The sequence below is a fragment of the Daphnia carinata genome, chromosome 6 (genome assembly GCF_022539665.2).
Source record: "Daphnia carinata strain CSIRO-1 chromosome 6, CSIRO_AGI_Dcar_HiC_V3, whole genome shotgun sequence".
Classification (NCBI taxonomy): Eukaryota; Metazoa; Arthropoda; class Branchiopoda; order Diplostraca; family Daphniidae; genus Daphnia; species Daphnia carinata.
The window spans coordinates 7,675,882-7,695,092 of record NC_081336.1 but is presented as its reverse complement, the minus strand read 5'-3'; the positions used below and the strand labels follow the sequence as shown (position 1 = coordinate 7,695,092).

At 40.6% G+C, this 19,211-nt stretch overlaps 11 protein-coding genes across 13 annotated transcripts; 6 read left to right on the top strand and 5 right to left on the bottom strand.

The window, feature by feature from the left end:
* The first annotated feature begins 1,162 nt into the window (after positions 1-1,162).
* Positions 1,163-2,936, top strand: LOC130702190 (allatostatins-like). Its single transcript, XM_057523859.2, has 3 exons — positions 1,163-1,302; positions 1,734-2,198; positions 2,272-2,936. The coding sequence occupies exons 2-3, from the start codon at positions 1,744-1,746 to the stop codon at positions 2,669-2,671; spliced, it is 855 nt and encodes a 284-aa protein (XP_057379842.1). The 5' UTR covers positions 1,163-1,302; positions 1,734-1,743; the 3' UTR covers positions 2,672-2,936.
* Positions 2,849-6,652, bottom strand: LOC130702172 (small ribosomal subunit protein mS39-like). 3 transcript variants are annotated; one of them, XM_057523834.2, is made up of 14 exons: positions 6,497-6,652; positions 6,309-6,432; positions 5,925-6,246; positions 5,725-5,866; positions 5,522-5,655; positions 5,359-5,456; positions 5,100-5,301; positions 4,977-5,044; positions 4,763-4,914; positions 4,577-4,685; positions 4,237-4,502; positions 3,983-4,169; positions 3,772-3,924; positions 2,849-3,693 (listed from the first exon to the last, which is right to left on the bottom strand). In XM_057523834.2, exons 1-13 carry the CDS (start codon positions 6,553-6,555, stop codon positions 3,775-3,777), a joined length of 2,013 nt encoding a protein of 670 aa, XP_057379817.1. In that variant the 5' UTR covers positions 6,556-6,652; the 3' UTR covers positions 2,849-3,693; positions 3,772-3,774. The 3 variants fall into 3 exon arrangements, with proteins under 3 accessions (XP_057379817.1, XP_057379818.1, XP_057379819.1); XM_057523835.2 differs by lacking the exon at positions 2,849-3,693 and having other exon boundaries at positions 3,722-3,924; XM_057523836.2 differs by lacking the exon at positions 2,849-3,693 and having other exon boundaries at positions 3,722-3,924; positions 6,309-6,429; positions 6,497-6,646.
* Positions 6,617-8,544, top strand: LOC130702183 (rRNA N6-adenosine-methyltransferase ZCCHC4-like). Its single transcript, XM_057523849.2, has 8 exons — positions 6,617-6,783; positions 6,864-7,207; positions 7,264-7,458; positions 7,532-7,766; positions 7,831-7,941; positions 8,007-8,173; positions 8,241-8,387; positions 8,443-8,544. Exons 1-8 carry the CDS (start codon positions 6,696-6,698, stop codon positions 8,521-8,523), a joined length of 1,368 nt encoding a protein of 455 aa, XP_057379832.1. The 5' UTR covers positions 6,617-6,695; the 3' UTR covers positions 8,524-8,544.
* Positions 8,545-9,698: 1,154 nt separating this feature from the next.
* LOC130702215 (histone H4) lies at positions 9,699-10,020 on the top strand. Its single transcript, XM_057523880.2, has one exon. It carries the CDS (start codon positions 9,702-9,704, stop codon positions 10,011-10,013), a length of 312 nt encoding a protein of 103 aa, XP_057379863.1. The 5' UTR covers positions 9,699-9,701; the 3' UTR covers positions 10,014-10,020.
* Positions 10,021-10,837: 817 nt separating this feature from the next.
* Positions 10,838-11,209, bottom strand: LOC130702206 (histone H2B.3). The gene has a single exon (XM_057523871.1). It carries the CDS (start codon positions 11,207-11,209, stop codon positions 10,838-10,840), a length of 372 nt encoding a protein of 123 aa, XP_057379854.1.
* Positions 11,210-11,594: 385 nt separating this feature from the next.
* LOC130702199 (histone H2A) lies at positions 11,595-11,979 on the top strand. The gene has a single exon (XM_057523864.2). The coding sequence runs from the start codon at positions 11,598-11,600 to the stop codon at positions 11,976-11,978; it is 381 nt and encodes a 126-aa protein (XP_057379847.1). The 5' UTR covers positions 11,595-11,597; the 3' UTR covers position 11,979.
* Positions 11,980-12,684: 705 nt separating this feature from the next.
* Positions 12,685-13,133, bottom strand: LOC130702464 (histone H3). Its single transcript, XM_057524133.2, has one exon. It carries the CDS (start codon positions 13,131-13,133, stop codon positions 12,723-12,725), a length of 411 nt encoding a protein of 136 aa, XP_057380116.1. The 3' UTR covers positions 12,685-12,722.
* A 280-nt stretch (positions 13,134-13,413) lies between these two features.
* LOC130702211 (histone H4) lies at positions 13,414-13,727 on the top strand. The gene has a single exon (XM_057523875.2). The coding sequence runs from the start codon at positions 13,416-13,418 to the stop codon at positions 13,725-13,727; it is 312 nt and encodes a 103-aa protein (XP_057379858.1). The 5' UTR covers positions 13,414-13,415.
* Positions 13,728-14,343: 616 nt separating this feature from the next.
* On the bottom strand, positions 14,344-14,715 carry LOC130702207 (histone H2B.3). The gene has a single exon (XM_057523872.1). It carries the CDS (start codon positions 14,713-14,715, stop codon positions 14,344-14,346), a length of 372 nt encoding a protein of 123 aa, XP_057379855.1.
* Positions 14,716-15,090: 375 nt separating this feature from the next.
* On the top strand, positions 15,091-15,861 carry LOC130702201 (histone H2A). Its single transcript, XM_057523866.2, has one exon. The coding sequence runs from the start codon at positions 15,116-15,118 to the stop codon at positions 15,494-15,496; it is 381 nt and encodes a 126-aa protein (XP_057379849.1). The 5' UTR covers positions 15,091-15,115; the 3' UTR covers positions 15,497-15,861.
* Positions 15,862-15,948: 87 nt separating this feature from the next.
* LOC130702170 (long-chain-fatty-acid--CoA ligase 4-like) lies at positions 15,949-19,131 on the bottom strand. Its single transcript, XM_057523833.2, has 12 exons — positions 19,016-19,131; positions 18,815-18,950; positions 18,524-18,742; positions 18,145-18,465; positions 17,885-18,071; positions 17,685-17,822; positions 17,342-17,618; positions 17,086-17,276; positions 16,782-17,020; positions 16,532-16,721; positions 16,303-16,472; positions 15,949-16,237 (listed from the first exon to the last, which is right to left on the bottom strand). The coding sequence occupies exons 1-12, from the start codon at positions 19,021-19,023 to the stop codon at positions 16,154-16,156; spliced, it is 2,160 nt and encodes a 719-aa protein (XP_057379816.1). The 5' UTR covers positions 19,024-19,131; the 3' UTR covers positions 15,949-16,153.
* Between the last annotated feature and the right edge of the window lie 80 nt (positions 19,132-19,211).

Genomic DNA, 19,211 nt, shown 5'->3' with positions numbered 1-19,211 from the left:
ACTGCTTCCCTTGAATTGCATTTTTATGAAATAGGGGTCTGAAAACCTTACGTATATGTCGATTTATAGCCAACTACAGGATGAAAGATCAAAATACCGTTCAAACAGAACGTGTCAGCGGTCCAGTTTACGGGTGACACAAATAGGTGATTGCTGGTAAAAACGAGACGTGTGTCACTCAACTATCTCGTTCAGTAATAAACGTCAACCTTCACAGCAACTGTTAATCAATCAAAGTCATCTTGATCGTATTATGTGTCGACAAAACTGAATTGAAACTTCTTTCCATTTTTCTCTTGCTTCTACTGTAAGGCATTTCAACGAATCTTAATTTGCAGAAAATGGTTGTATGTCACGTTCTATTTATTATTCATTAGATTATTCGTGACAGGAGGTGACTGTCATCAACATCCCTTTCTTGACAAAAACTTCTCCATTACGCAGTACTATATGCGTATCCTTTTGTCGATTGTAAATAAGAAGAATCTGCCAGTCCTACGTCATCACCCCTTGTTGACTCAATCGGCACGTTTTCTACAGCACGCCCAACATCTATTATATGTTTAATCGTAATCCGTCCCCTTTCACGGAATATATGAAAAAAAACATGTTCAAACAGTGTAAAGTTTCCGACCAAACAATCCGAGTCTTTTGTACAATAATCCTTAACAATATTACTTTCGGCAGGTTTTCTATTGACAATCAAAAACTTCAAAGTCGTGGGATGGGAAGTGATACTGGGAACATATGCTACACCAAGATCATTCGGGATTTTAACGGATATCGATTGAGAAAAAAAAAAACGTCGAATCCATTTACGGTACAAGAAATATAAAATCGAAACGTAAATCCTTTTGCTAATTCAATGTCATGTTTGTGTTACATCCATAGGATTGTGGGCGTGGGTGTAACTGACTCACAGGATCGCATTGAACAGAACTAAACGCGTCGCACGAGAGTAAGAACATGCAATTTTATACTTTGAAAATTTATGCCTTCTCGGCATGCGTGATGCAGCGGTTCGGCCACCGGCAATTAAGTGTTGAAGCTATCTGTAAGGCGTTTGATGCGCAGGTTGAAACTCGAAGGGATATCTTTTAGGCGGAGGCGTAGCTTCGCTATGACAAGACCCTCGGTATAAAAGACGGATGTGGGCATTGAGCAACCGAGTCGCTAGCCGGAGCAACCATACAACAAACCTCTAGACCGCAACGCGTGACAAGTTAAAGAATTCGGCATCATCCATCAACCGCTAAAAAGTGATTCTAATCGCCTGTCCTGGTCGTGTCATCAAGTTTTTTGGTAAGACTAACACCTTTTGACTTGGTCGCGTACATGATCGTTTACATAAGATAAATTAACGTCGCACTTCAGACAAGCGAGTTTTTGATTGCGACCTTTCAGACTTCTCAAGAAAAACAATCACGATGTTAACAATATCGTTCATTTATAACAAGGAAAAAAGAATCTTGTTTTGACGCTATACGTGTGTCCGTCAAGAAGATATTGATGATGTCTATGCTTCTCATTAGTGGTCGGAACAAACTCGTTTGTCTTTGATGACTAAGGACGCATGACCGGAGTTTTTCTCTGGTGGGCGACAATTTATTTTAGTTTAACGCTATAAGGATTCCCTAAATTATAGCACATTATCATTCTCTGCCACCCGTCTAAGCCCGAATAAGATAGACAAATCTCAGAAATCATAGCAGTACGTTTCGTTTTCCATACAGATTCCATTGAATGCGACCAAAATACGAAATGTTCTCCTTATCAACCGCGCTGTTTCTGCTACTGGCATTCTTTCAGTCGTCACAATGCACGGACATTAATAACGATTCTACAGTAATGGAAACGGTAGGCGATGACTCACTAGATAAAGCTGGCACCATCGTCGCTGAAAGTATGGTCAGTACCGAGGACGGACAAGGCAAGCCATCGGATTTGGCACTTGATGGAAAGGCAACACGTTCTCGCTACTTCAAATCCTTCGGTGGCGCAGCAGATCCCAATTTGAACATCTATTCTTTCGGTTTGGGCAAACGAACAAGCAGGAGCAACTCGATCAATCCTTATTCATTTGGACTTGGTAAACGAGGAGGCGGTAACGTCAAGAATTATCCCCAGAATCCGTATTCATTCGGACTGGGCAAACGTAATCCCATGTACAATTTCGGATTGGGAAAACGTGCCGACCGGTATCTAGTTTCAGCTTTGATACCTCACTGTCAAATGATACTAATAAATACGACATTTGTTTACTTTGACTAGGGACAACGAAGTCTGGAAAAGGAATGCTAATCGATTCGGCTTTGGTTTGGGCAAACGAAACCTGAAAGATGAAGATTTGAGCCAATGGTTGAACGAAGAAGAATATTCGCAATTCGATGATACTGAAGAAGATGATGAAGTTGAAGAAAAAGAAGATGATTCTCGCGAGTACATGGAGGCCAGTAAACGATCTTCCGGAATACCAATGGGACAGGCTTTTTTCCCAAGTCATTTGCAAACGGCTTTCTACGGTGGGCCTTTATTGCCAACTTTGGTGAAGAGCAACCAAAGGACAATTTCAGGACTTGGCAAGTCACGCACTTTTAACCACCAGGCAACTAATGAGATCCCAAACCTCGGTAAACGGCTTCCGGTTTACAATTTCGGGCTTGGCAAGTAAAGGTGCAGCGCGAAAGGCCGCTCCAAAAAAAAAAGGGAATAACGAAAAGATTTTAAAAAGGAATGTTGGCCGTATCCTAAATTATTATGCATTTTCTCTTTACCTGTAAACTGATTTCAAAAAATTTTTACATATTGAAAAGCTTGCTCCTAAACATTTCTTGAATTGCGTAATATCTGCCGACTTTCAACATACGAAATATTGAAATCATTCAATGTGAGAGCGAGTCTTACTTAATACATATCCGACGTCAATGTTGAAACCATTTTAAAATTCTTCTTTCTCAAATTTTCACGCTCTTGACTTTACCGTTACTGAAGTGTTCTGACTTTTAATAGACTGAACTGATTGACCACTCATCCTACCACTAATTGCTCACATTCGGACAAGTAACTAATTAACTTTGGCTATTGGAACAAACCATTACAATGCCAAAGATTTGGCGGTTGTAATTAGAGTGTTTAGCTCTTATAGGTCTCGTCGTCATATACCCAGTGACCACCTGAAGAATTTCAATACGTTTAGGAAAGTTTCGTCATTGTCACTACGGTTCCTTTCAACCCTTGTGCACGATTCTTGAGAGCTATTCATGAATAGGTCATCACCGTGAAAAATGTCACTAAGTGATTTGCATTGATGACGCAAGTTTCCAGTACGTGCCGAAACTCCAGTCTGGTCTACTGTGTTCGAATGCGGGTCGATAAAAAGAACTTCCACTTAAAACTAGCGCTTCCTAATAACTAAAGACGACCACTAATACCAGTAAAGGCGCTTTTGTCTCCACAATTTAGCTCTTTGAATGAGACTTCCTTGTCGCAATGCAAATGATTTATCCACTGTGTTATATAAAAACAAATAGCAATATGCATTGAGAAGGAGGTGTCTTTCCAATCAAGGAACGATGATTGTGGGATTTAAGAGTACCATAAATGACGAGAGAAAGTCGTAAAAAAAAATTCCCTGGCTGACCTTAATTGCGTGATTTCTTCGACCATTTCTCAAACAACTCGGATCATTAATTCCTGTAGACGGAGAAAAAGAAAGTACGGATTTAACACGCTACGAATTCATTTGTATTGATAGACCTGAGAGAACTAAACCCGCTAAGATTCCTCCGGTGTCGTGGAAGTGCTACCAAGAATGCTGTTAAGCTTCTGTTGTTGTCGTTCATCGAGCTTTAGTTGCTCACGGGCTTGTTTCGCCATACTAGAAGACTCGTCGTATCCCATTTCGATGGCATAGTCAATCGCCATCTATTTTTCAGAATGAAATTAATAGCATGGAGAAAATGCTTATTGTGTAGAAACGTACCAAAGCCATTGTAGAATCCTGGCGTTCAATGCACGATTCATAAAACTTGGTTAAAGTTGCCACAGGGAAAAATGAGGACAATTGATTCTTTAACGTGTTCACTTTAATCATAATTGCATTAGCCGAAGCTATGTCGCCATATTGTAGAAATAGTTTTGCCAGATTTCCAAGCATCGAGCCAGTCCACCTTTATGAGCCAAATGAAATATTTAAAAGTTATCGTGTTAACTGCACAATATGTGAATCACGCATACCGTAAAGAAGTCGGTCTGTGCTTTTCTTCAGCAACCTTCAGGAAATTATCCACATGAACAGTGATTGCTCTAGCGGTGGCTAATACTGGATCAACATCGTCCTTGTCTGAAACGGCCTTGGTGTCAGGTCCTGAACCGCTTGCCAGAGCCTCTAAAAGAACCTCTAGAATTGACTCTCTTTCACCCATATCCATGTAAACAGCATCACTCCAAAGTTCGGGTACGTACTGTACAGCCGAACATTCAGCTACTGACTTGACAACAGCCTATGGAAGAGGGAAAAATAAAAAATTTTAACAAAAATGTTACACATAGTGCAGGAAGAAGATTGATTTCTCACCTCGAATACGCTTTGTTCTGGGGTATAGATGTTGGGTACGAGATGCCGGTACATCTCCATTAAAGCATCTGGGCCTTCAGCTCGGGTAAGAAGCAACAAGAAGCAGCGACTAGATGGAATAAAAATGAAGAAATTGTTGCATTAAACAGGCATAGATATATAATTTCTAAAACTTAAAATTCCTACTAGTAAATCGATTCTTTGTACGAATCTCCAATGAAAGCTTGGTTTTGAGGTAAGCAAAGGAGGTCGTGGAGTCTTTTCGCCAATTGCACATCTTCTAGATGATAATTACAGACCCTCATAGCTTCAGCGAAAAACGCGACATCATGTAGATCCTGGCAGATATAAAATAAAATTTAGAATGGTGTTGATTACTCTATTAGATTCGATTGCTCACCTGAAGCGGTGGCATTTCAAATTCAAGTCTGTTAACAATGCCGACGAGAATGTTGTTAATTGGTCCCTCTATTTCAATACGCAAAATGAGAAAACGTCTAAGATGAAATTATTTGCGTTTTACTTTCTCGGCAGAAGATTTTGAGTAGAAAGTAGTAAGAGCCTAAAGAGGGTTTCACTCCGATAGACTTAAAATCTGACAGCACTTGCAAGGACTTTTCCCGGGCTACTCGGTATATAGGTATGCGAGATATCGATTCCAAAATGGAATTCAATGTACGCACATTTGGCTTTATTCCAGCGTGAACCATGTTTCTCAATGTTTCCTGCAGAAAAGAAAATTTTAGTTAGCTGTAATTAGGTATACTCAAAGAACAACTCACGTCAATTAATCTGATTTGATGTTCTGCGTCCTCCCTGACAATCCCCGCGATTTTAAATATGCTATTATAGGTTGTCAAGTTCGGCGCAAAACCTTCAGCTGCAACGAAGACAATAAAATGTGAATATTATTATTAACATTGTTTCCCCTCTATTAATGATTACCTAACATTTGGTTATAGTACTCCCAAGCACCAACAGCTTTTCCATGCTTTGCCATACCACAAATTAAAGCACAATAAGCTTCGGCGGTTTTTCTTTCCATACTATTAAAAACTGCCTCAGCTAAGCCATTGTTCCTAGTTAAAGTTTTTTAGTGGTTATTCTTTATTTCTCTTTCACACTGTAGAACGCTAAGTGCTACTCACTTCCACGTTTGTCTTATTTGGTCCTTGCCTTTCATCCCACTTTTAAACCATCTCTCTTCAATTAAATCTTCATTTAGCTGATCATCTTCATTATAAAATGCAACAAACTCCAAAAACGATTGCCTAGTTTCGCGACTTATGGCTACATGAAGAAAAAAATTTTAAATATTAGATTCCATGTTACATGTTTAAATAACTACCTGCGGAATCTAGCTTTCCATAGACATGGATGGCATTTGCAACTTGAGAAGTGTGAATATAATTTTTTAGTAAGTCTTCAGTCATTGGTGTAGATTCTGTAAGCTTTTCGATTGGAGCAAAAGCTTGTATAAATGGTTCAGCATTTCTATGTTGGAATAATTCAGCATGTTCCTGTTTTATCCAGTTTGCTGCTTTCCTACCCGCTTCTTGAGCAAGTGCATAAGTACGCTTAGCATGATTGGATGCAGGAATTAGGTAAGGATCATCATGGAATTTGTAGTGGGGGGCGGTAGGATCTCTTTTCACGGTTGTTGCCAATGCCTAGTTTTAAAGATGCATAGGTGTGAAAATAAAACACTTTGAGGGGTAAATGTGTGAAATACCTCTAATATGTCCGTTGGACCCCGAGGAATATATTTAGGAATTGCAATCTCTTTTGCTTCAGTACTGAACGAATTGCCATTTGGGACTATCGGTCTCCCAGATTTCCATACAGACTGTAGCCTTCTAGTTAACAGGGAGAGTAACATAAGCTACTAAGGACAAAATAGAAAAGCTAAAGTTCTCTTACCTTGCATTCCGAAATAAATGCTGCCAAACTAATGCATTTAGATTTGGACAAGACATCATCCCAAATTTCAACGTCTCCTGAAATTGTATTGACAATAGCAGACAGACTAATTAGCAGACAACAGCCGGTGATCCCACGTGAATGGCAGACGAAGTAATTCGAACGTTTTGATCCCAGTTTTTCAAAATAAATATTCTTCATGAAACACGATAAAAATGCAAAAGAATCTAGAGATTCCGTGCAGATTGCATTTGATTTTAATGGAGAGCGTCCATCGTGTGATCATGGTATACCTGTAACAATATTTCTGCTTTCCCTGGTCTACTTTGAACATTAACACTGACTTGTTTTCTGAAAACTTCTATAGGACCAATGCTTCTATTTGAAAGACAATCAATGATTGGCAAGAGATTTTTTGCCTGCTCAGCCTATCGAGATCGGAAGCTATGCCACGCATACGTTTTGGAATCAGTGTGGGAACAAGGGAAAAGCAAGAGAAAGAAAATGGCAATTCAGCCAGCTAACCAACTTCTCCTGAGGTCACATCAACTAAACGAGATTAGAGAAAATATTGTGATGAGGCATGATCTAAAATTGAAAGATAAAAGCTTTTGTCATTCATGTGGGGAAATGTTTGTAACCATGGGACAACATGTGAATCATAGAATCACTACAGTAATCAGTGATAATTTACTAGATGAACCCTCTAAGGTAAAGATAAATTATACTCATATTCTCAACATATAACCAAAGGAATTTTTTGACAGATTTTAGATCCCTTAGAACATTCCAAAAAGGAAGCACAATATTTTTTCTCTGAGAATTCTATAAATGTTATACTGGGGCTGCTTCAAGATGCAAAAGTTAGCCATGTCCTTTGCATTTCCTGCCCAACTATCTTCGAAAAATTAAAAAAGGATAGCTCTATGAAATGCTTGATGCTTGATCTGGATGTTAGATTTGTAGGTTGCCCTTTATCAAATTTAATATGGCAGTATTAACTATTCTTACTCTTCTACCCATTTCTGGTTATAGCGTCAATTTTACAGTCCGCAAGAATATCTGTTATACAATATGTTCAACCATCACTTTTTTGATAGGTCTGAAAGTGTTTCAGTCTATGAACAGTTTTTGATAGAAGGCAAAAATAATTTGGCTATAGTGATGGATCCCCCATTTGGAGGTAAAGTGGAAATTATTTCACATACTCTACAGATAATCGATAACGAGTACAGGCATCTAAATGGGCAGAACGCTTCAGATATTTCAAGTATTTGACTTACTTATTATTGTTTTTAAAAATTAAATTCAACTTAACATTTTTCCTTGCGCAGAATTTTGGATATTTCCATATTTTATGGAATCCCAGATTGTATCTCATCTACCTGCATTTGCCATGGTCGACTACAAAGTTGAGTATACAAACCACAGCCAATTTCAAAAAGGTACATGTCAGTGGCTAAATAACCGATGAATTTGTTAACGTTTTACCCATGTCGTCTGTTAATAGGACCTCAAGGAAGAAAACAAGGGTCCCCAGTCAGAATATTTACTAATGTTAGCCTCCAGAAACTTAAGTTACCTGCCAGAGAAGGATATAAATACTGCACCTTCTGCAAAAAATGGATAAGTCCAGAGAATAAGCATTGTTTGATGTGCAATTCTTGTACATCCAAGGTGTTTAATTTCTTATAGTTACACAAAGAAATGCTTAAATTTTCTAATTCAAAAATTATGAGACTAGGACGGAAGAACTTACGTGCATTGCGATCAATGCAAAAGATGTGTGAAGCCAACCTGGGTACACTGTTTAAAATGTAAACGATGTGCATTGGCTGAGCACCCGTGTATGCTATTTCAAGAACGATCTAAAGAGACTGCAACTGCGAAGGTTGAACTTACACAATGTTATACTGGAACCTCTATTTAATAACATTTTACTGCAGAAAAGGAAAGCCAGCACCCTAGTTCCCGCGTCCGCAAAATCGACGTTTGATAACTGGATTGTAACAGATTGTAGAAAATAGAAATACATAAACAGAACGTTACTCGTCGTTCCTGTTTTCTTCTTTAAGCGTACAATCTCTTGCTAATATTGGTAAATGGAAGCCAAAAATATGTTATATGATATCCACAATGCCAAACAGCACCATTCTGCCACAAATTATCATCCGCAAAAAGTTTAAGTTGTGATTAACAGCAACGAAAAGGACGGTTTCCTCGCAATATGCGTTTTGGTATACCACGATTCGCAGGGAATGTACTAAACACCATCCACGTTGTAATAAAATGGTGGCCAAAGTTTACAGTTTCCGATGTAGTTACTTAATTCTTCTTCTTCTGATCTTGTTTGTTACTTTCTTGTTTGTATTGTATAGTACTCCGTTTTAAAGGATCTTATGTACAATTCAGTGTTGTAAGAAAATATTATTGCATTTGGAAAACATTAGCTTTTGGTCTTTTTCTTTGGTTGTTGAGTTTTAGGTTTAGTGGCCGCAGTTGGACTTGCCTTCTTCTTTTGAAGCTGCGTAACTACTCCAGATTTTGGTGATTGATGCTGAACCTTCTTTCTGTTCTTGCTTTGTTTTTTCGATTGGGATTTGGGCGAAGATTGCTTTGATTCTTCTTCTTCATTTTCCTCCTCGTCATCTTCTTCCACCTTGGGTTTCTTTTGAGTTTTTGCACTATTCCTCGCAGGTTGGGGTCGTTTAACAGCTTTAGTTCCCTTGGTTGCAGTGAGATCGTTTACTTTCACTTCTTCAACCACGTTTTCTTCCTTCTCCTTGACAATCACGTCGTCTACGCTTTTCCCATTGTCCGAAGCATTTTCTGGAGCACCCTCTGTTGTGGCATTCTCGGCAAGCTGTTTCGGAGACGCTTTACTACCTGCTGATTTACGAGACCTATGCTTGGTACGAGCCATGTCGAGAGATTGAGAATTGAAACTACTTAATGTAAATGGAAGTGTTCTAGTTTTATAGAATATGGAGAGGCATGAAATCATGGAATACAGCTTTGCTATTAGTCACGGAGCGACATAGGAAAAACAACGACAATCTCATGGTGAAGCCCACTAGGGGCGTACCTAAGAAAACCTGCAGCAGAGACGTCTAGCCAATGAGGGTGGGCCTGCTGGATATAAATAGAGGCACTCAGCCCGCAGTACTAACATTCAGCTATTTCTCATTCTCTCAACTTATTCACCATGACTGGTCGCGGCAAAGGAGGTAAAGGACTCGGCAAGGGAGGCGCCAAGCGTCATCGCAAAGTTTTGCGTGACAACATCCAGGGCATCACGAAGCCCGCCATCCGTCGTCTTGCTCGTCGTGGTGGTGTCAAGCGTATCTCTGGTTTGATCTACGAGGAAACTCGTGGTGTTCTTAAGGTTTTCCTCGAGAACGTCATTCGTGACGCTGTTACCTACACTGAACATGCAAAGAGGAAAACGGTGACGGCTATGGATGTCGTGTATGCTTTGAAACGCCAGGGTCGCACTCTGTACGGTTTTGGCGGCTAAGCTTGAAAAACTTAGATCATTACAAAATCATTGGCCCTTTTCAGGGCCACCAAATATCTAATGAAAAAGATTGCTCCTGCTTCTTAAAGAGTCCTTCAGAAAGATAAACTTTCCCAACAGATGTACACATAATATTTTTTAAATTACATATTCAGACGGAAGCTCTAGTTAGCAGTGGAACTGCCGTTAAAAGCTAATTTAGAAAATTCTAATGGCTGTAATTTACAAAAAAGAGGACAGTTAGAATAAATAGGCTTGATCTTGATTTGTGGATTGTTCCTGTTGTCAATCTAATTTTGCACCCTAAGCTCTTAAGTAAGTCTGGAACGAGCGTCTACGTAATACAATTACCTCGTCTTTTTTTGGTTAGTGTATATTCCGTCAGTTTCACTGAAAATCCTTTGCCTTGAAACTTTTCACGTAGTGTTGACACCACGTAATTTCTATGGAGACTTCTAAAACCTGTTTGTCGTATCCCCATTGTTTTCTACTGTACATGTATCGTATCCTGTCCCTTGCCTCATTACAGCATTGCCATACTTCCCAAAGTGGGCCTAATCAAAAAATTTGGTACAAATACGACTAAATATTAAGTTGGCTTTGTAAGTTTGCCTCAGGCGCCTCAGGTGTAACATAGGATATGGGTGGGACATATCATCTCATTATATTGTGGAAATGAGTTTTAAATACAAATTCAGGAGAAAAAATTACTATAACAGCTAATGAAACATACGACGTGCACAAGCTAGCATTTTCTATCTCGTTAATCAATTTGTGGCCCTGAAAAGGGCCGTTTGGGTGTAGAGAAATACCAAGATATGAATCTACTTGGTGCTGGTGTACTTGGTGACGGCCTTGGTGCCTTCAGACACGGCGTGCTTGGCCAACTCACCGGGCAAGAGCAGACGGACGGCCGTCTGGATTTCCCGGGATGTGATGGTCGACCGCTTGTTGTAGTGGGCCAATCGGGAAGATTCTCCGGCGATGCGCTCGAAGATGTCGTTGACGAAGCTGTTCATGATCGTCATGGCTTTGGAGGAGATGCCAGTGTCGGGGTGGACCTGCTTCAACACTTTGTAGATGTAAATGGCGTAGCTCTCCTTCCTCTTGCGCTTCTTTTTCTTGTCTCCCTTCGCAATGTTTTTCTGGGCCTTACCGGCCTTCTTCGCTGCTTTTCCACTAACTTTGGGGGGCATTTCTGTTGTCGTTTAGTGTAAGACTACGAAATTGTAGAATGACAACCTAAAATTTTCGACCTAATTTATATACGGTGCCAAAAACTTCTTTACCTGATAGTAGCCAATTGTGGCGCTTGGGACCAATGGTAGGTAGCACACTATGGCAGTTATTCCGAGAACAAAGAGCCTAGGGAAAAACCTTTCCATGGGGAACATGAAAGCGTAATAACAAACGAACAAAGGAATGAATGCCGGGAAAAACCTAAATGTTTGCCCATTGGTTAAAAAGATTCGACGACCGGTTCAGCAACCCATTCACTCTGCTATATATACCATATTTTCGATTTAAAATTTTAGACAAGTTCCTCTTTTGAAGGAACTATTTCACCTCTCAACCCAACTCAACATGTCTGGTCGCGGTAAAGGTGGTAAAGTAAAGGGAAAGTCAAAGACCCGTTCGAGCAGGGCCGGACTCCAGTTCCCCGTCGGTCGTATCCATCGTATGCTCCGTAAAGGATCGTACGCTGAGCGTGTCGGTGCCGGTGCCCCCGTGTACTTGGCCGCCGTCATGGAGTACTTGGCCGCTGAAGTCCTCGAGTTGGCCGGTAACGCCGCTCGTGACAACAAGAAGACCCGTATCATCCCCCGTCACTTGCAGTTGGCCATCCGTAACGACGAAGAGTTGAACAAACTTCTCTCCGGAGTTACCATCGCTCAAGGTGGTGTCCTGCCCAACATCCAGGCCGTCTTGTTGCCCAAGAAGACCGACAAGCCCGCCAAGGCTTAATTTCTTCACTTACCCCGTGTTTAAACCAAACGGCCCTTTTCAGGGCCACCAATATTCGTTTTGAAATTTGTATCGCCAACTGTAGTGCGTTATTTTCATAGCTAAACTTTGGCATTATGTTTAACATACAAGATGCAAGACAAGGTACGACAAAAATGAAGAAATATCTTTTTTCTCACGATTTTAAAAATTATTTCGAAGAAAACAGTATAGCTATTGATGTTTCATTTGTTGTCCATTACTGTCTTCGTAGAAAATGGAAACAACGGACGACGAAAAATGTAATAACTGGTGCATATAGTTCAGCAATACTTATCGGGGTAATGATAGAAATATGGCATTAGCGCTTGGCATTGGAATCGCTTTTGGAAATTAAGAAACTTCGTTTGGTTAGATGATTTTTACTTACTTGGTAGCCGATATTACCAAATCTGATGGCAACAGAACGAAGCAAAATCAAGCTTTACCATTGTGATGTTCTACTTTTTACTAGCATTGAGTAACTTACTGTTCCATTTTCTCTAAAAATTTTCAGACGTTTTCAAGAAAAAGATACAAATATTTGTCGATTGTGATAGGAATGTTACCAGTTGTCATTGTACCTGAGCTTTAGCAAGGAGGAATATGGTACAAGTTTAGGGTGAAAAATGTTACAGTTAAAACTGAAGAGGTTTCGATATCTTTAACTGAATTTGTTGTGGCCCTGAAAAGGGCCGTTTGGGAAAAAAAGGATCGCAAATGCACTTAAGCGCGTTCACCACGGATACGACGGGCAAGTTGGATGTCCTTGGGCATGATGGTGACTCGCTTGGCGTGGATAGCGCACAAGTTGGTGTCTTCGAAAAGACCCACCAAGTAAGCCTCGCTGGCCTCCTGAAGGGCCATCACGGCGGAGCTCTGGAAACGCAAGTCGGTCTTGAAGTCCTGGGCGATTTCTCTGACCAGGCGCTGGAACGGCAACTTGCGGATCAGAAGCTCAGTCGACTTTTGGTAGCGACGGATCTCACGAAGGGCAACAGTACCGGGGCGATAACGATGAGGTTTCTTAACGCCGCCAGTAGCCGGGGCACTCTTACGAGCAGCCTTGGTGGCCAGCTGTTTACGAGGCGCCTTGCCACCAGTGGATTTGCGAGCAGTCTGCTTGGTACGAGCCATGGTTTGAGTTTGAAATCGTGTGATGGTTAGATGCACAAGAACGTTCAGTTTATATAGGGTGCGTGGATTCAGGAAAGCATATCCTCTCGTGCCATTGGTTAGAAAAAAAAGGGAGGGAAGACGGGCAGAGAACATAATACAAAGCACCATGCGCTCGGTATACCTTATAGTCCGTGCCATGGTAGAGCCTGACCAATAGGAAGAGTTCTGGTGGGTATATATAGGAGCACAGAAAATAACTTCAAACATTCAGTATTGGGCAAATTTTAGAACTCACTCGAAATGACAGGACGTGGCAAAGGAGGTAAAGGATTGGGAAAAGGAGGCGCCAAGCGGCATCGCAAAGTTCTGCGCGACAACATTCAAGGTATCACCAAGCCGGCCATTCGTCGTCTGGCCCGTCGTGGTGGCGTCAAGCGTATCTCCGGCCTCATCTACGAAGAGACTCGAGGTGTACTGAAGGTGTTCCTGGAGAACGTCATTCGAGATGCTGTTACCTACACTGAACACGCCAAAAGAAAAACGGTGACGGCCATGGACGTCGTCTACGCTCTTAAACGTCAGGGCCGCACCCTTTACGGATTCGGCGGCTAAATATTGCTGTTGGCATCTTTTTTGAACCAAACGGCCCTTTTCAGGGCCACCATTCTTTTAAAGGAAGATTACGTTAATATCCGCTTTTTACATTTGTTCCTGCTGATTAATACTGTCTAATTTGCCAGAAAACAAGTGAATTGTTTTCACCTATAACATTTGCAACCATTTTAAGTTATTCAAAGATTCATCATGTTTAGAAATGTAAATGGCAAAATGAGTAAGGGTAAGATAGGAAATGAGAATAGGGCAATTGGTGTTATTGCTTGCTGCAAAACTGGGAATTCTCCAATACCCAATGTAGCCAATGAACTTGTTTTATTCGATCCGTTTATCTATTTGGACAAAGGAAACATTGTAAAAATGAGAGCTAAAAGTTCTTTTAGAATTAACGTAATTGTTTTTATACAAGTCAATTCTAACTTTCGTTTTACCAGCAACATTTTAGAGAACATAAAAATTTGACGCTGCATATTGGCTACTAATTTTAAAGGTTTAGTAGGAATATATCCATTTACCTATTTGCGTTCAACATGAGTAAGCAATTCTTGTTTCACTAAGATTTTGGTGGCCCTGAAAAGGGCCGTTTGAATTGAAAAGAACACCAGAATCAGATCTACTTGGTGCTGGTGTACTTGGTGACGGCCTTGGTGCCTTCAGACACGGCGTGCTTGGCCAACTCACCGGGCAAAAGCAGACGGACGGCCGTCTGGATTTCCCGGGATGTGATGGTCGACCGCTTGTTGTAGTGAGCCAAACGGGAAGACTCTCCGGCGATGCGCTCGAAAATGTCGTTGACGAAGCTGTTCATGATGGTCATGGCTTTGGAGGAGATGCCAGTGTCGGGGTGGACCTGCTTCAACACTTTGTAGATGTAAATGGCGTAGCTCTCCTTCCTCTTGCGCTTCTTCTTCTTGTCTCCCTTGGCGATGTTCTTCTGGGCCTTACCAGCTTTTTTGGCTGCTTTACCGCTGACCTTAGGTGGCATTCTCAACTGAAAAAACTAAATTACTTGCGATAATCAAGTAACACTGGTAAAGTTGTAAACAATATTTATATGAAATCTCTATCCCCATATTTCCTGATAGTAGCCAATTCTATCGATCTGAGACCAATGGCGCAGCAGGATAAGAGAGATCGTTTAGGCACACACACACACATGGGGTGGAGCTTCCCCAAGCGAACGGCAAATGGAATCGCCTTACTTATCGTATAGAAAGAGAAATTTGGCGGGACATTGTATCTGCTGCGTGATTGGTTAACATAGTTTTAGCTCACGTTTTCGTATTCCCATCCTTTAATGTATATAAGCCACAGCTTTAAGAAACAATATTCATACTTGTGTTCCTCGATTGAAGGAACCTGTTCAGTTTACCTACTAATTCATCATGTCTGGTCGCGGCAAAGGTGGTAAAGTAAAGGGAAAGTCAAAGACCCGTTCGAGCAGGGCCGGACTCCAGTTCCCCGTCGGTCGTATCCATCGTATGCTCCGTAAAGGTTCATACGCCGAACGTGTCGGTGCCGGTGCCCCCGTGTACTTGGCCGCCGTCATGGAGTACTTGGCCGCTGAAGTCCTCGAGTTAGCCGGTAACGCCGCTCGTGACAACAAGAAGACCCGTATCATCCCCCGTCACTTGCAGTTGGCCATCCGTAACGACGAAGAGTTGAACAAACTTCTCTCCGGAGTTACCATCGCTCAAGGTGGAGTCCTTCCTAACATCCAGGCTGTTCTCTTGCCTAAGAAGACTGACAAGCCAGCCAAAGCTTAAGGATGAACGCATGTGTCTTACTAAATCGGCCCTTTTTAGGGCCACCAAATATTTTTTGGAAAGGACTCGCAGAACTCGTAAATTTTAGACATTTCGGTTAACATTTGACTAACTTCCCTGCTGATGGATTCCTTTGTGATGCATGCACATTAAGAAATGTTTCATTTAAACAGCATGAAAAAGTGACTAGTTTAACAAACCTGCAAAGCAATCGTATTGATTGTCACAGATATGTTAAATATAATTCTAAATGCCTTTGATTGAAACGTATGAAACTTTGTACAAACTCCAATGAGTATTTTCTCATTCTGCCTATGCAAAATAGACATTTGAAGTTCGCTGAATTCATTTTATGAAAAGGATCAATGGAAAAGCCATTGATCCCAAATCATTGTGCGCGACATTTATTGACATGCATACATGGGTTTTACTAAAGCAAAATGAGATTTTGTTTGTTCTACGGAGTTCGTAACCTTTTTCCTAAATAATAAATACGAAGCAATAAATATTGATTATTAAAAAGTGATCAAAATAGGAATGGGGTTTCTGATTTGAACAGAATTTTAAAGCTTGGCAAAGTGAAGATTGGCAGCGTCTGCATTTTAAATTAGGAAATGTTAAAGGAATGATGGCGGTGCCGCTAATCTACAGCATTGTCTAGGAATACATCCGATTGATCAGAAATTGGTAATGGTCTTGGATGTTTTTTCGCTTCAATTTGAAAGCAGCCGTCACAAGGCCCTAAGATCATAACCGTTACTTAGATTTTCAGTTACATAAGGTTGTAAGAAGTTAACTTAATTTACCGTATCCGGCGTCCAAATATCAGAAAGAAGTGTTAGAGCTTGTGGTACTTCAAATTTTTGAAGTCGACATTTCACTGCGTGTTTTTGTAATTCTTTTAGAACTAGCTGTTCCATCTGTTGTCTTCGTGGATGATTGCTTACATCTTCAATGGTTTCCAATTCAATTCCACCTATATGTTCAAAATTCAAATATTGAATTATCATGAGGACAATAACAAAGAATATTTACTTTTCTCGGCTAGATTCTTCAGTTGATCAAAATTTGGTACCAACAATGCAACAGGGAACATCTTTGTAGGGTCTGCATAAATGCAGATATTGTCGACCAATGAATTTATCTTCAATTCGGATTCCACCTTACCCAGGGAAACGTATTCCCCATGCTGTAGCTTGACTAGATCTTTTTGACGATCAATAACCTAACGAAACAAGCGAACACATGACAAGCCCGTTCAACAAAACGCTTTTATAGAACTTACTTTGAGAAATCCTTCTTGTGTAAATTCACCAATGTCACCAGTACGGAACCAACGTCTTCCGTTCTCTTCATAAAACGCCTTTAATGTTTTCTCGGGCTGTTTAAAATACCCAACTGCAACGTTCGATCCACCAATATGAATCTCTCCACGCGGATTGGGCCAATCTTTGATTCTGTAATCTCCTTCCACCCACGAAACTAGCTTGATGTCACAACATGTTAATGGTCCTCCGGTTGTACCTTAAAGAGGAAACGTCTCTTTTGAAATATGACACATTACAAAAAGCATTTGCATAATGAGATACCCCATGAGTTGTCATCGAAATCCATGAGGGTAGTTGCGGCGCATGTTTCCGTCAGACCGTACCCTTGTAAGACAGGACAGCAAAGGGTCATTTTCATAAATTTGTGCGTTTCGGGTGCCAAAGGAGCTCCACCAGACAACACGAACCTAATGCGACCTCCGAGGAATGCTCGAATGGGTTTAAACAGGGTCCTGAAAAGGGAAAATAATGACACTATTTTGACTGTACATTGAGAATATCTTAGCGGTAGGCCTACGCATTAAGTATTGGAGTATTATAGCCGTGACAAATCCATTCATTTTTGTACTCCATCGCCAAGTTGAAGATTGCCCTTTTAAAGGCAGGACCTCCTTCTATTTTCTCTTTGATCTTTTTTTGGATACGATCAAGAACGAGGGGTACGCAAGCGATGATTGTAGGGCGGAGAACAGATGCATCCCCCTGACTGCCTCGTTTAATTTTGCTAGACTTATCTGTCATTGTAAGTGGAGTCGAATAGCCAATTGGAATTCCAAACAACATCCATATGCTTTCTGTATAAAAAGGAATGCAAATGAAAACTATACGAATTAAGAAAGGTTATAAAACAGGTGACACACCTGAAATGAACTCCAATACATGAGCTAGTGGGAGGAATGCCATGTACACGTCATTTTTGTACAGAGGACCTACGTCAGTATAACTCAGCATAGCATTGACTATATTCTGATGACTCATAATGACTCCCTTTGGCGCACCTGAAGAAAACACCATAATTCAGTACGACATCAATTCTAAAAAATTTTTGAGCAAACGTTACCTGTGGATCCGCTTGTATACATTATGATAGCCGTGTCTCCAGGCTTTGGTAAATGAAACGCACCCGAGAACAACCCCTTTTTGCCCGCGTCATCACCAAGACGGATCACTTCCTGGTAGGAGCGTAATCTGACCGTAGTTCCGTAACCTTCCAATTCTAAAGGTTTGAGGGCATCTTCCATCACAATCTATAGGAATGTGAATACATTTAGGAAGTCATTAAAATAAACTCTGAATCAAAGAGGAAAAAAAATCTAGTACCAGTAAGTTAACATTAGTGGTGCTTGGTAGGATATTTTTGAATTTCTCAAGTAGTTGTTGAGAAGTGACAATGCATGATACATCTGTTTCATTGATGCCATGGATCAGTGCATCATCACCCAAAGATGCATATAGAGTTACAATTGGCATATTTTGTTTCATGCACCCAATAGCAGCTATAAGCCATTCAGCTCTTGTTTCTGCAAAGATCACAACATTCTCAAATGGTTTCAAACCCAACTCTCTCAATCCACGTCCAAAGTTTTCTGCTTCAGTATTCATTTGAGTATAGGTGCGCCATTGAAAACCACCCAAAAGAAACTGTATGAAGTAAATTAGTACAAACATGTCAGGTATTAAAAGATTAACAGAAATTTACCTTTTTAAAGATTTTCCCATCAGGTTGCAATTCATCCTCTTCTGATAGTATGACTCTTGTTCCCAATGCAGGTTTATTCCTGTGCTGACTGACTGCTGAACAAAACACCTTTTCCATTGTGTCAACTTTATCTTGTATAAACTTGGCATGGACATCACTGATCGTAGTAACACTTCTATACACAATGAAATCATCTTCTCCTTGGTTCAAAGGTTTAGCCTATAAAACCATTAAAAAATCAATATGTGTTAGTCAAATTCTTTTTTACACACGCAAGCGCTACAAATTTACCCTTAGTTTGGTGTAGTTTTCTTTAACTTTCCATGGTTTCTGGATGACATAATACAATGGCAACGTTATGAAAGTGTAGCTGCTAACAATGCATCGAATTATCAGCACAAATGCTTCCGACGCCCAAGACCAAGAACTAAATGATTTAAAATACGTTTAATCAATTGTAATTTCAAAGATAAATGTCGTAACATTAAATACCTTTTCATGACTAGATTATTTGTTGAAGCCTTTCACGTAACGGAAAACTGCAGGCCGCTGGAATCAGCAGCTGTTCAACCAAAAACTGAACCCTTCAACCAATGTCATAAACCAGCATTGCCAGTTTTACCAGATATTTTATTGATGGGCGGGGCTGAAACGGGGAGGGAAAGGAATGAGGCGGGGCTACGCATCC